Source organism: Leptinotarsa decemlineata, unplaced genomic scaffold (assembly GCF_025532065.1).
Source record: "Leptinotarsa decemlineata unplaced genomic scaffold, Ldec_3_MD MMD2_tig00003348_RagTag_RagTag, whole genome shotgun sequence".
NCBI classification, from domain to species: domain Eukaryota; kingdom Metazoa; phylum Arthropoda; class Insecta; order Coleoptera; family Chrysomelidae; genus Leptinotarsa; species Leptinotarsa decemlineata.
In genome coordinates, this window is record NW_027412588.1 from 2,386,087 (window position 1) to 2,400,959 (window position 14,873).

The 14,873-nt window shown below is 36.0% G+C and overlaps 1 protein-coding gene across 1 annotated transcript; it reads right to left on the minus strand.

Moving 5' to 3' along the window:
• Positions 1 to 1,477: 1,477 nt before the first annotated feature.
• Positions 1,478 to 5,489, minus strand: LOC141483443 (uncharacterized). The gene is made up of 2 exons (XM_074178093.1): positions 4,678 to 5,489; positions 1,478 to 4,617 (listed from the first exon to the last, which is right to left on the minus strand). The coding sequence occupies exon 2, from the start codon at positions 3,470 to 3,472 to the stop codon at positions 1,478 to 1,480; it is 1,995 nt and encodes a 664-aa protein (XP_074034194.1). The 5' UTR covers positions 3,473 to 4,617; positions 4,678 to 5,489.
• Positions 5,490 to 14,873: the final 9,384 nt, after the last annotated feature.

A 14,873-nucleotide genomic window follows, 5' to 3' on the forward strand; every position in this document is an offset into this window, starting at 1 on the left:
CATTCTGGTGTCCATTTAAATTTAACTTTTTTCTTAGTAAGATTTGTCAAAGGGACTATTATCTCTGATAAATATGGTATAAAACGGCGATAATAAGATACCATTCCTATGAAAGAACGTACTTGTTTAGGTGTTTGTGGTGGTGTCATTTCAACCACGGCTTTAACTTTATCTGGGTCCACTGATAACCCTGACCTATTTACAATATATCCTACATATTTCAATTCACTTCTGAAGAAATTGCATTTGTCTTTATTAAGAGTTAAATTTGCCAATTTGAGTCTATGAAAAACCTCTCTCAAGATTTGAATATGAGTGGAAAAATCGGGAGTTACTATAACAAGATCATCCAGATATTTGAACACATATGGTTCTAATTCTGGTCCAAAAATTTTTTCAACCAAAAACTGAAATGTGGACGGCGCATTGGTCAAACCAAACGCAAGGCGATTAAAATGAAAGTGCCCACGACCTGGAATTGAAAAAGCTGTGTATTTCTTTGAATTTTCCGCCATCTTTACTTGCCAGTATGCTGATTTTATGTCTAAAGTTGTAAGATATTTTGCGTTACCAAGCCTATCAAGAATTGAGCTGATTAAAGGTAAAGGATAAGCCCATTTTTCTGTGACTGCATTTAATTTTCTAAAATCTACACAGAATCTATAGGATCCGTCACTTTTCGGTACCATTAAAATAGGTGAATTCCATGGACTTTCGCTTTTTTCTATAACACCCAAATCTAGCATGCGAGTTACTTCCTCGTCTATTTTTTCTTGCATTTTAGGACTGACAGGATAGTATCTTGATTTTATTGGAACACTATCAGTTTTTATTTCGTGTTTTATTATATCGGTGCAACCTAGCTTGATGTCCTTTATAGAATTAAAATATTCATCTATCACTGAATTAGCTTCCTTCTTTTGTTCTAGAGTCAAATCATCAGCAGTTTCAATTGCATTTAATTGTCCATGACTATTATCAGCATTCCCAAAAAACCATTCCCCTTTTCTCAAATCTGGGACTATACCCATTTTTACCCAAAAAACTGTGCCTAAAACTAGTGTATGTCTTAACTGAGGCATTATATAACACTGAAAAACATGAATTTTATCTAATAATTGAATGGGAATATTCATGAAGCCTATACATTCCACAGAAGTTCCATTCGCAACTATGCAAGTGCTGTTTGACTTTATTAATTTTAATCCAAGATTTAATAAAATATTATATCCCTTTTCTCCAATGAATATTTTATTTGCACCGGAATCCAATAAACCATTCATTTTAATTCCATAAATTGATACGGTCACATAAGGACATTCATTATTATTTGCTTGTGATATTAAATATGACAATACAGGTTTACTATAATTATTAAACAACTCAAGTTCTGCTTTAGAATAATAGTCATTGTTTTCATTATTTGAGACCGAATTACTTTTATCTGAAACACAATCACGGACTATAATCGGTTTCTCTATTCGTTTTCCGTACGACGGGTACAATATCGAGCAATGTGGTTTTTACCTTGACACCTAAAGCATATTATTTCTTGATTGCCAGATCTACCACCCAAACTATAGTTTCTGTTTTGTTGTTGTTCAGAATTATGAGAAAATTTCCTTTGATTATCCCTATTTCTGTTATCTTGATAATTACTTTGTAGATATCCACCTCTAGGTCTATAATTATTATAGTTAGTTACTCTATACCGATCTGAATTCAAATTATCTCCATACGAATCTCTATCCCTTCTACTCAAATATCTATCCCTTGAAAAATCTCTATTCCTTTCTCCCGAACTATTTCTATATCTATCTCCTGAAAAGTTTCTACTTCCCGAAAAATTCCTATACCTATCACCTGAATAATTTCTGTTATCGATACTATTTCTATTTACAAAACCAAAATTACGATTTTCTAATGAATCTCTCCTATCATTAGAACTGTCTCTAAAATTACCCCTATAACTATCTCTATTACCCGAAAGATTCCTAACTCTGTCCTCAGTTTTTTCATACCCCGTATTTACACTATTGACCCAATGTTTGTGTTTATTTAATGTTCTACTACGACTTTCGTGTCTGCCTATTTTCCTGTAATTTCCTCCCTCTGAGCTACCTACACTGTTCCTAGAATCAACACTACTATCCCTATCTTTATAATTTCCACTATTTATATTGTCGTTACTGCTATTCCTTGGTTTTCTTTCCCGTTCAGCTGTAGTGTCACACTCTGTATCACTTGACAACTTATCGTGGTTTTTGAGAATAGGCTTTTTGTTTTTCTTAAATGAAACTGATTTTGTAAATTCCATAAAGTCTAGTTTCTTCTTAACACTTTTTTCTTCTTGATAAGATAAATCAATTTCTACTGTATGTTTACTTGAAGAGGGGGGAGTAAATTCTAACATATTTTTCCTGTTATCCTCAATTCTACGGCATAGCTGAATTAAATGTTCAATAGAATGTATATCAACAAAAGCCAATTGATTCTGATAAAAAGGTAAAATATTTTTTTTAATGATTTTCAATTTTATTATCTCCTCTACAGTTACAGTTAGCCTGCCAAATAAGTTATCCATATATGCTACATATATTGCAATACTTTCCCTATCACCCTGTGTTCTAGATTTTATTTGTTCCCATATTTTTTCATTATAGTCTCTAGGTAAAAATTCTTCTCTAAAAACATCACATAAGGTATTCCAATCATTAATCTTACTTTTCAGAGACCTGTAATATATTAAAGCTTTACCCTCAAAGAGCTCTACAGCGCTTCTAAATAATTGATGGTTTGTTAACCCTCTGGATTCCCTAAGTTCGTTTACTCTTTCTAGGAATGCATTAAGTCCTAGTGCATCAGATTCTCCACTGAATTTCAAACCCCAATCAGCAATTTTAACTTTTGAGACACCATCAGTTAAATCAGTAATCTGGTGAGAAGTTATCTGGGAATCTGTATTATTGACAGAAACAGGAGTGGAAGTATTTTGTTTTCCACCCTGTACTAGACTAGTTTGAAATATAACATCTACAGGATTTTCTTCCTTCTTTAAGTCATCCTTGAAATTAATATGTTTTTTCTCAAATTCATCCAAACATTCCAGTGTTAATGACAATAATTTTGAACGTTCTTCAATCTCAACCGAAATAGTTGAAGAAATATTTTCAACTCTCCCTAACACATGAGCAAGTCGAGCTCGTAGTTTTTTAACCAGAGAATGCGTAAAATTTTCAGTTAAAGCTTGTTTTATTTCATTAATTTTTACTGCACAAATGTCTAGTTCATTCCTTGCTTCATAATTGTATGTTAATTTGAAACTATGGCCTTCATTTTCTAATTCTATTAGCTGTCGAAGTTTAGCAATAAGTTCTTTAACAGTACCCTGAGGGTTAGCACCCCTAATACTTATTTCATACTCTAGCTCTTCTTTATTAAGCCTATCAGGTATTATTTTAACTAGTGCCATTACTTATTATTGGGAAAACGGATATGATATTTCAAGACTCTGCAAAATGGTCTCAATTGTGCACCATTTAAATTTGAGGTAAGAATCCTAAATTAACATTAACGAGTTCAGTTTTGATTAAAAGATGAAATTATGAGTTCAGTTACGTGTGGGCGCCAAAAATATGCTACGTCCCTGCGGGTGTTGTCAAACCTGTTAGTGTAGAAGACTCTCCGGCTAACTCAATCTTCCCCAAGGAACGAACATACCTGTATCGAAATATCAATTCAGCAAATCTTTCTATCATGTATGGAGATGTCAGAGTGTCCTACCTCCCCTGGTTAGGGATGGCTATATGGGAAGAAGAAATAAGTATCCCCCAAAACCCAAATAAATAGGGAAATTACCTTATTAGCTAGAAAAACAAAGATCTATTGTATGTGCTGCAAAAAAAAATCACAGGGAAAACAAAAACAAAGCGACTCAGGTGATCAGGAATCTATTTGCTACCTCTGTCAGAATTTGATGGCTTGTTATCATAAAAAAAAATTGAAATTAAACGTTTTAATACTGTACACAAAACATAACCCCAGAACTTATCTCTGAAAAATAGGTTGAAACTTGAAAACTACACTATTTGTGTGTCTATACATATATACATCAATCTTGACTAGATTATCAATCTTTTTGTCTGAATTTTGAGATACTTATTCGGTATCTACATAAATGTAAATGAATGTCTATACTATACTGAGTAGGGACTTAAAGCAATTGCTGAAAGCGTACAGTTACTCTTGGGAAAAACTAATATTATAACCCTTTCTTCAATTCAACACTTTGATTGTAAATTACGCTCATAATAAACTCCAAATAGTCATATTCAACACTGCGAAGAGGTTACCTTGACAATGAATACTTAGCCTAGCATTCTGATGATACCATGCCATTGCTCTGACTTCACTTCAGCCTTCTGCTGTTTTTCCTTTCCCAGGGTGAGTAATACAATCTTTTTAGACGAATACCAGTACCAGCAAACAGTGGAGAATACGGTTGATGAAAGAATTCCGCATCTCAAGATTGACTAACCTACTCAAGGGGACAGCCCTTAGATGAACCTCAAACCTACTTTTGATTAATAGGTTGATTCTTACAACCAGAACAAAAATCTGTGAAACAAAAGAGAAAACTCTCATGATTGTGAAATTCATAAAACCGAATTTACTTACCTCGACAGAGTCGAGATTTTTTTTTTCTATGTAGAAGATGGCCACGTGAACTAGTTACCGGAATCAGGCATGCAAACAACCTTCCTCAATCCTGCTTCCATTGACTACTTCCAGACACAATGAACGGATTATTTCCACGAAGGGTGAAATCCCGCATCTACTAACGGACACTGACACTCTCTAGTGATATTACCCTAACGTTGGACCAGTTAAACTTTTTTCCACCGGCGACCTATATCTTCCCCAAAGAAAATCTACTCGCCACCTCAAATTCCACCTTCCGGAAGTGATCCTTTACCCTGACGTTTTTCCGTCAGTGCCTACCAAAACAACAAGACTAAAAATAAATATATTTACACTTTACAGGAATGTAATCAGCGACCAATCACAAAACCTGTTTTCTAAAACAATTCCAATTCATGCCATTTAGCCTATGATTCGATTCCTATTTATAGTATACTAAACAACCTCTTCTTACGACCAATTTCCTATCAAGAACCAACTAATTGAATATGTATTTCATCACATATGAAATAACAAATCACTCCAACAAGAGTTAGTCCGGACCTTAATTTCGAGACTACAGCGCAGTTCTGCCAGCTGATAATATTGCAATTAAAGGTACGTTCTACAAACAACACTTCTAGATGGTATCGTTTCGCGAATACCGTTCCAAAAATGACTTTGTTGAAATCACATACTAGACCAATACAAAGGATTGGTGTGTCCTGTTATGCTAGAGACAATAAATAGCATTTGGAGATTATAACCAGAAATATTTGGAGTTACGAATTTTGTAACCGTAACACCATCACATTTTAAATCAAGGGGTGCTGCTGACCACCAAACAGCACTGCCTTGATAGGATACAAATGCTAGTGGCTGCTAAGAAGTCACGTGTTGTGTTGTGGATAATCCGCCGACCGCTGATTAGGTGGATTCCTTCGGGAAGAATATCTATGAACACCCGCAGCCACCCAACTTAAATACTCCAGCTCTAGCGCAGTTCGAAGCTTTCAACAGAGAGCTTCGACAGCCTAAGTCAATGAACTACGCAACCTGATAACCCCGGTAGACGTTCGAAGAGCCTTTGTGGGTCCAAGAACTTTGCTGCTCCTGGCCCAGATGGGCTAAACACTTACTGGTGGAAAAAACTACCAAGAACCCACCGCCAAAGTTTTCAACTCATGGCTGGGCGGAGAGCAGCTGATTCCGGATTGGTTTGTCGAGGGGCGTACCTTTCTCATTCCCCAAAAGCGGAGTTTTGTCGATTCCTGAGAATTACAGACCGATAACATGCTTGAATTCGTGTTATAAGATGTTTACAAGCATCTCATACACACGAATACTCACCGCAGTTAACCGAGTGTTCGAACAGATATATGAGCAGAGAGGGTCGAAGAGAGGAGTTGCCGGATGTAAAGAGAACCTGTTCATCGATAGATGTGTAACGCAGGACTCGATATAATATAAGTGTAACCTCTCTATGGCCTGGATCAATTACCGTAAGGCATTTGATACAATATCGCATGAGCTCATCTTGCATTTGCTGAGATACCCTGCGGTACCCGACAAAATAGTGAGATTCATTGCCCAACTGATACCACTGATCTGGCGAACTCGCTTCATTATAACATCTGGTCAAGCTAGAGTCCACTATTGCCATTATCCGTTGAGCTCAGAAATATTCGAGGATATAATTGTGGCACCACGGAAAACCGGAGGCACAAGGTCACCCATTTGTTTCATATGGATGATCTTGAACTTTATGTCTCTGGAGAGAAGGATGTCTATCGGTCCTTGAGGGTGGTGGTAGAGTACACGCATGCCATCGGTATGGAATTTGGGATAGACAAATGTGCAATGGTCCATCTCAAAAGAGGACGGTGCGGGGACTACGGAGAGGATGTGCAGTTCGTAGATGGAAGCATCCTACACCATTTGGATGCCGGAGAGACGTATACTTACTTCGGGGTGGAACAACGCCACTCACAAGTGGTAACAGCGGTAAAGAACTCTCTCCGCGGCAAGTATCAGCACAGATGCGGGGACTACGGAACTGTCGAGGAAGAACAAAGTTGCTGCAACAAATATGCTTGCTGTTCCAATCTTATTCTACTCGTTTGGAGTAGTGAAGTGGACTCGTGAGGAGGTGTATCAACTCGACGTAAAGATCCGAAAAATGATGCATCTCCTTAGGAGTTTGCATCCCGAATCGTCCGTTCCACGGTTGTACTTCCCCCGACAACAGGGAGGCCGTGGACTTCTGAGTTTGGACTGTCTACATGACAGAATGGTTCTGGATATAGCCTGTAAAGTCGTCAGGAGTTCGGATCCGCTTCTCTGCCTGGTCTGTGACCATGAGAGGGCAGGTATTGGAGCATTCCTCTGCCGAGCTGCTGATGAACTCGGTTCAGTTTTCGAAACTGAACAAGGTGACCACAACTCACCGAGTTGGAACCCGTTCAGCAAAAAGCTCATATAAAAACCGCAGAGATCACTTAACTTCTGCAGAAACACAAGGATAAGCCAATGCATGGGGCCTTCTTCAATAATATTGGAGACCTTGGCTCATCAAAGCGTCTGATTTTCGCTTTCCTCAGGTCGAGTGGGCTGAAGTTGGAAACTGAGGGATTCATCATGGCATGCCAGGATGGTATCTTCAATACTTTAGTCTAACGTAGTCGCGTAATGGGTATAGAGATTCCTGACACACGGTGCAGGGCCTGCCGCGAGACGCTCGGGACCCTAGGGCACATGCTATCTGCATTTCCAGCATATGCGGTCTCGACCTATATCCTTAGACATAACGCGGCCCTAAGAGTGCTATATTACCATCTACGGCACTCTTACGGTAAATATTGACGAAAGACCAGTGTTGCCCTACGCTCCAGGGAATATTGAATCCGTTATGAGGAACGAGAAGTGCCGAATTTATTGGAACTATTCGTTCCTGGCGAGACGAATATCATCCGAAATAATGATGAAAAACATATAAAATATCGAGATTTTCTCTTCGAACTCTGAAGACTTTATCCAGACCACTCTGTCAAGATGGTTGTTCTGATTATTGGAGTCCTTGGTGAAATGATGCCCTCTCTACTCTCGAATCTCAAAATCATACCGGTTTGCCGCGCTAAGGCAGAAATCTTAGCCGGACAGATGCAGAAGGCTGTCATTCTTATGCTGTCATAAAATAATTTAAAAGTTAATTTTGACATGAATCAATTAATGACAGTTATTTGTTGATAACAAAAATAATAATTTGTTTTACATCAGTCAGTTACATAATGGATGAAATACCATTACTATTTCTCCTTCGTTTTCTTCGTCGGCAAACCGCGGACACGGTTTGCCAATAGCCAGAAACACGTTTCCGCGGTTTGCCCCTATTTTTTGAGTGTTGTGTCCACGAATTATTTCATTCTTGTTTTGTATCATACACACTCGATAAAATCTCTATCTGTATTTATATCCTGAACCCGGATGTCACGCAGGTAGCTATAGCTGCCTACGTGGCCATGTTAGATGTAGCCTAGGAATTCTAGGTCTTTTAACTGGAACCACAAATGTGCGGTTGGCTTCTGTTGTTGACTCCGTGCGTATGTGTTGTTTCCTGCTTTCGGCCAATAAGTGTTGCCCATCTTTACACTTGGCTTGGCTTATATATATATATATATATATATATATATATATATATATATATATATATATATATATATATATATATATATTCGTGAGGTTGCAGTCAATAGCTGGGCTATTGACATTGTCAGCCAAAATTTTTATCAACTGTCATTTATTAATGTTTTTCTATCTGTTTTTGAATCATTTTATATTTTATTCTCACGTTAGTAAGTTCTCCATGTTTATATATTTTTTATAAGATATATAATCTTATTATTGTAGTTGTCCTGACGAAGGTGTGAAATATACCGAAAGCTTGACATATAACAAAGAGTTTTCTTTGTAACAGCCCAGCTATTGACTGCAACTTCACGAATGAAATCGATTTATAGTTAATCCAGTCACTAATTATTCTGTTATATATATATATATATATATATATATATATATATATATATATATATATATATATACATATATTTCAATATTGAATTTCACGAAAAAGATTTGAAGTTTTATTATATCTTCTATTGATTATCTGCGAGCGCTTTCGACAGCTATCAGCTATCAGGAGTGAAGCATCTTCCTCTGAGGATGTCCTGTAAGTGACCCGAGTCAACAGAGGAGGTGAGTATCAAATGAACGACTCCAATTCTCCTCAATAAAGGATGAAGAGGAATAGCTTCCCACTTCTCTAGCTTTTGAGCTGACTTTACAAAGAAACTAGATGTTGTTCTCCATGTCGGTCGGTCGGTAGCCACGCTGTTCGGCGTGGGTGATTTGTTCACTCACTCGAATTTATTGTCGTGTTGGTCGGTGGTTCAAGCCCTAGTCTGAACGATCGCTTCACTTGCTATCGTCCAACCCGTGTTAGGAATCACACGTTAAAAGGTAAGACCTCGTTAATCCTTAGCTCGCACAAGTTTCGACTTCTGAGGGTTGTCGTTCATATGGGTGCGACAGCTGGTTAACGGAAAAACATATGTCAAGAGCAAGAGCTGCTCAGTTCTCAAACTCTTCAACAAACCTAGAGGAGGCTAGGTGGTGCAGCCAGGAAACGATTTGTCGCCTCTTCGAGAGCAGGATCCAATTGTTGATCAGATTGAGAAAAATTTACCATGATCTGAACTGGATTAGATTATCAGCCTTTGGCAATTTCCCACTATTGCCAGCTGACATGAAAGATCTGTCGTGGAATGAATAAATTGGCTTTGTTGAGAAACTGTATTTATTTGGTGTAGTTCAAATAGGTGTGAGCTACAATAAAATCTTGCAGGGGTTGCAGTGGATGCTCAAATAGACTCACCTGTCTTGAACTTATCTACCTATATACTGAAATCACTTAGAGTACTCAGACTGAGTGCGTGATAACCCTTATTTAAACTTATCGTGTTCAATAACAGCAATAGGAGGTTCTTTTATTATATTCGAATTTGTAATATCAACTATCTGGTTGATAATTATGAAGAAAACAACTAGTTTTTTTTCAGTTGATCCTACCATTAAATCATGCTCCCTTTCGTTTTTATAAAATAATGCCAGGTTTTGCGAAATAATCGTTAAATTTTCTAAAATATATCTCATTTGGGTGGATATAAATGTTTCGTAATGTATAACATGATTTAATGATTTTGAAAAATTGAGAGAACTTTTGTAATAGACGAATTACTGCTGCTAGATACGTGAGTACTTTTTTCGGTTGTTACATAAGTTTTATCTGCAGGTCTGTTAGCATTCAGTGAGGTGATTTCTTATTGAATTCAGTTCAGTAACATGCCCATTCAAAGTATTTCTTACCAAACTTCACGAACTGGTTTTATTCCTTGAGGAATAAGCTAATCGAATTTTGTCTCTGTTCTGTCATATTTTTCCAAAAACTACTCATTGAATGAAGTATACGAGACTATACTTGCAAGACAGTTGAAGCAGAGGACTTCCTCCTTCACAGTGATATTATTTTGATTCTTTTGTGACAATACTAACGACTTCTATTAGAGTGGTTTCAATCTGTTGTTAAAAATGCCTGTTCCATGTTATGTTTTCGGTAATAGTCAAGACTTCTGAACGAGTTTATTTATGCATTTTTCGAATCTCAAATTTCAAGTATTTCATGTGTTCCCTCGATGTGATTATGCAATCAACAATGTGATTATGCAATCAACAATGTGGAAGAGAGTTCTGGTAAAACTATATCCTTTTCGGAAACCTGATCGGATTATGGGTAGAACACAATAATTTTTGATATGAGCTTTGAGTTGAACTCTTGAACGTTGCAAAAATATTCATTAAACTGGCACTCAGGATAGATGGTAATGGTGCTGGTAATGTGCTGATTTGTGTTCTTGTGTTTACAAATACCTGTTATGCATTTAGAGCACAAAAAATATAAATGATAACCGCATTTCCAAATTTCACAATGTTTGCTCAGCAATATAGCTTGCCAAGACAGGAAGTATATGGCCATAGTAGTTAACAGCGCTAACACTGATAAAAACATTGGAAAAAGTTTCAATGCTCTTGTATAATCTGAAAAGGTTGGAATTTTATTGTTGAAATACAGTCCCAAGCAAAATCGAAGAATTAGGCACGAACATTTTTCAAAAAATGTCTGCTACCGTATAACGTTTCGAAGTAATTTGTTTTTGATCAAGAAACAATATGTAATATACAGAATGATTTTATCACATTTTCTTCAATTTCTCAAATTCCCCAAATGATAATCAGAATCTAAACAATGGAATTGTTTGCAATCCCCTAACCAGTTTTGTTTTTTGATTGAACGGTCAAAACAATTTGTATCAATATTTTTTCTATTCATTTGTGTTTCACTATGTCCTCATAATGTTAATTTATCATTACTACAGAAGTTTGACTAATCATTGACGATTGAGTAGTTGAACAAGAACTATTCTCACAATTTTTTTGACATTGTTATCACGTTTTTTACAAGCTTTCATTTAGTTTCACTGGTACCAGGCCACACAGGATACAAGGGCAACAAAGAGGCTGATTCATTAGCACGAGAAGGAGCACAACGCTCCCCCATTGGCCCAGAACCCTTTTGTGGCGCCGCGAAAAACTTGTAACAGCAACTGGAAGGAAAAACAATCTCAAACTGGTGGAATAAGGCGCCGGGTATGAGACAGGCCAAAGAGTTCATTAAAGAGCCATCCCCAAAATTCACGGAGTACCTACTAAGTCTGAATAGGCGATCAACTAGAGCTCTGGTCGGGCTATTGACGAAACACTGTAGACTCAACAAACACATGAACAACATCGGACTGGCAAACACAGCCCTATGCAGGCTTTGCCAAGAGGATGAGGAAACCTCCGTACACATACTATGCTATTGCGAAGTTCTGTCAAAGATAAGGTTTGCAACATTAGGGGAGGAAAAACCACAACCCTCTCAATATATGGGGGACTTGAGGTCTGGCCTATTGAGTCTAGTTACAAGGACGGGCCTAGACAAGGAATTCTAGCATACATGAGGACACACACAATAGATCTGCAAAGGTCGCAGTGTAGTGGCTGTTTAGCACAGAAGCCCCATATTAATCTAATCTAATCTAGTTTCACTGATCCCAGAATCTATAATCAAATCTTGGAAAGTAAAATTTAATGCATTTTTCAAATTCTGATTGAGTAGAAATTTGCCGCAATTTTTTTCCAATATTTCAGGTGTTACAAAATTGTGATTTATCATTTCCACTATAATATCCATAACATGGACATCAAATGAAAGGGCTGGATTAGTGAAATAAAATTATATTGTAAATTGGCGGACCGTCCAAGATGAGAGACTGGTTTTTTATGTACCCTCATATTATCGGAAATACAAATACGAAAAATAAAATGACGACACGCTCCAACTAATATAGAGGATTCCCAAAGATGGTGGACTATGCTTTTATGCACCCTTTGATGTTGATATCAAATGATAGGGTTTAAGGAAAAAAATAATATGGCGGTAACAAAATGGCTGCCACAGGAATTCTGAAGAGTTATATCTCAACAAAGTATGTACGTGTTACGGTTTTGTCCAGTGAAAATCTCTAATGAAGACATGGATTTTCATCAGCGGCCAATTCTATCATATATTGATGGAATTGTGAGACTTATCTCAAATTCGTTTCAAATTTCATAAAAACGTTGTACTTCAGTAGAATTGCACAATTTTCACATAATTCACACAAATAATTCAAAAATTAGAAAATTATCAAAACATTTTTGAGTCATATATTCATTTAAAATTCATTCTAAATATTGTCGAAATATTGAAAACTATAGTCTAATGCAGTATTTTTCACATAATCCACCCAAACTTGTTTTTACCGTTATAGGCGAAACTCACATTTTGAGAAACTAAAGTTGAGTTTCGTATTTCTAACATAATTCACGAAAATACGCAAAAATGATGGAATTTCAATACTTTTTTCAATTCTGTCATATTTATCTCAAACTCGTCATTGAAAAACTAGAGTAGACTTTCTTATTTCTCACGAAATTCACAAAAACACACAAAAATAATTGGTAAATTATGTTTTTAATAAAAAATAGAATTTCTTTATATCTTACAAATTGTTTAATGTAATAATGGATGGGTGTAATTTGAAACTTGTTTTCAAAAATGTTTTTTCACTATTCATTCATTTACTTTTGAAGATACTGACTTTGTGTACAATTGACACGAGTAACTTTCAGAAGTCTTCAATATTGTTGTGAGAAATAAGAACTAGAAGTTGTAGTTTAAAACATGTAATCTCGAGAAAGATCAAATACCGACGATCCACAAAAGGATAGATCGACAGGTAATACCATGCAAATGTCAGAAATGGACACTAATCTTCAAATCTTGAATGAAAGGGGTCGAATTACCTCATCAAAATTACAACTGCTACTTACTTCTCCTTATTATCATTTAGTTTCCCAGAACCAAACGAGAACCCTGAACACGCTTAGGTGTGATATATATATATATATATATATATATATATATATATTTGTATTTCTATCTTTTGGTAACCAAGTGTTGCCCATCCTTACACTTGGCTGCACCATACTGATGATGGGCCAAAAGCCCGAAACACGTGTCTATGGTTTGCCACTTTCATGAGTGCTATGTCCGATATTAACTTCTGTTTCTATATCAAGACACTCAATAACTTTCATATTTGTATAATTTCCTGGACCCGGATGTCACGCAGGTAGCTATAGCTGCCTCCGTGGTGATTTTGATAGTTTTCTTGTGAACACGAGATCTATCAACTGAAACCACAAATGTGCGGTTGGCTCCTGTTGGTGGCTCCGTGCATTTGTATTTCTATCTTTTGGTAACCAAGTGTTGCCCATCCTTACACTTGGCTGCACCATACTGATGATGGGCCAAAAGCCCGAAACACGTGTCTATGGTTTGCCACTTTCATGAGTGCTATGTCCGATATTAACTTCTGTTTCTATATCAAGACACTCAATAACTTTCATATTTGTATATATATATATATATATATATATATATACGCTTAGGTGTGATATATATATATATATATATATATATATATATATATATAATAGTGAATAATAATAATAATGAATTTAACAAATCACAAACAGAATATTTCATAAAATATTTGCTTTGGTGATAATGATCAAATACAGGGTGAGCCACCCCATACGACACGGTCCCTGTATACCAAACCATTAATTTTTTCCGGAATTTCTCCTGTTCATTGTATGTATATCTATTGAGGCTGCAAATGGAAATTATTCTGAAGCTTACAGGGTGACATATCGAAATTGTCTTTTTTCAAATGGAATATCCTATATTCTCGTTTGCCAATATTATAGAGAGTGTTCAAAAATTATTGTCACTTTCTTATAATTTTCAACAAAGATAACTTTGTTATTTCAAACGAAACACCCTGTGTTATTTTGTTCTGAGCAATATAAGATTCAATTATATTTTAATTCATTTTTAGTTCCCTATAACCAACCAAAATTGTTTTTCATATAGTAGTTTTTATTTCAATGCATTCTTTGAATCAAGATAGCTTCGAAACCACATTTATTTGATTTGCTAACAGAATTCTTAGTGACAGTGTTCCATTTACAGGCTGTTCGATTTAATGAACTCAACTTTGATATGTCACACTTTTTTGAGCCATCCTGGAGACTTCAAAATAATTTTCTTCTGCACATATTATGAAATGGAGAAATTCCGCCAAAAAAATTAATGGATTGGTCTACAGGGACCATGTTGTATGGAGTGCCCCACTCTGTATATTCAGAAACATAATTAACTTTTTCGGAATGTTATAGACAATCTTCAAAAATCCCAATAAATTGAATCTCCACTCCATAATTGACTTTTTCGGAATGTTATAGACAAACTTCAAAAGTCCCAATAAATTGAATCTCCACTCCACTATTCGAAACATAGTTTTGTAGTCAACATCCATGTCTGTTCGATTTTGTAAATAATAACAAATTGATAAGAATAAACAAATACTTACCAATAATGAAGTCGATAATAAATTCATTACAATTTTTATTTGTTTTAAAAAGTCAAA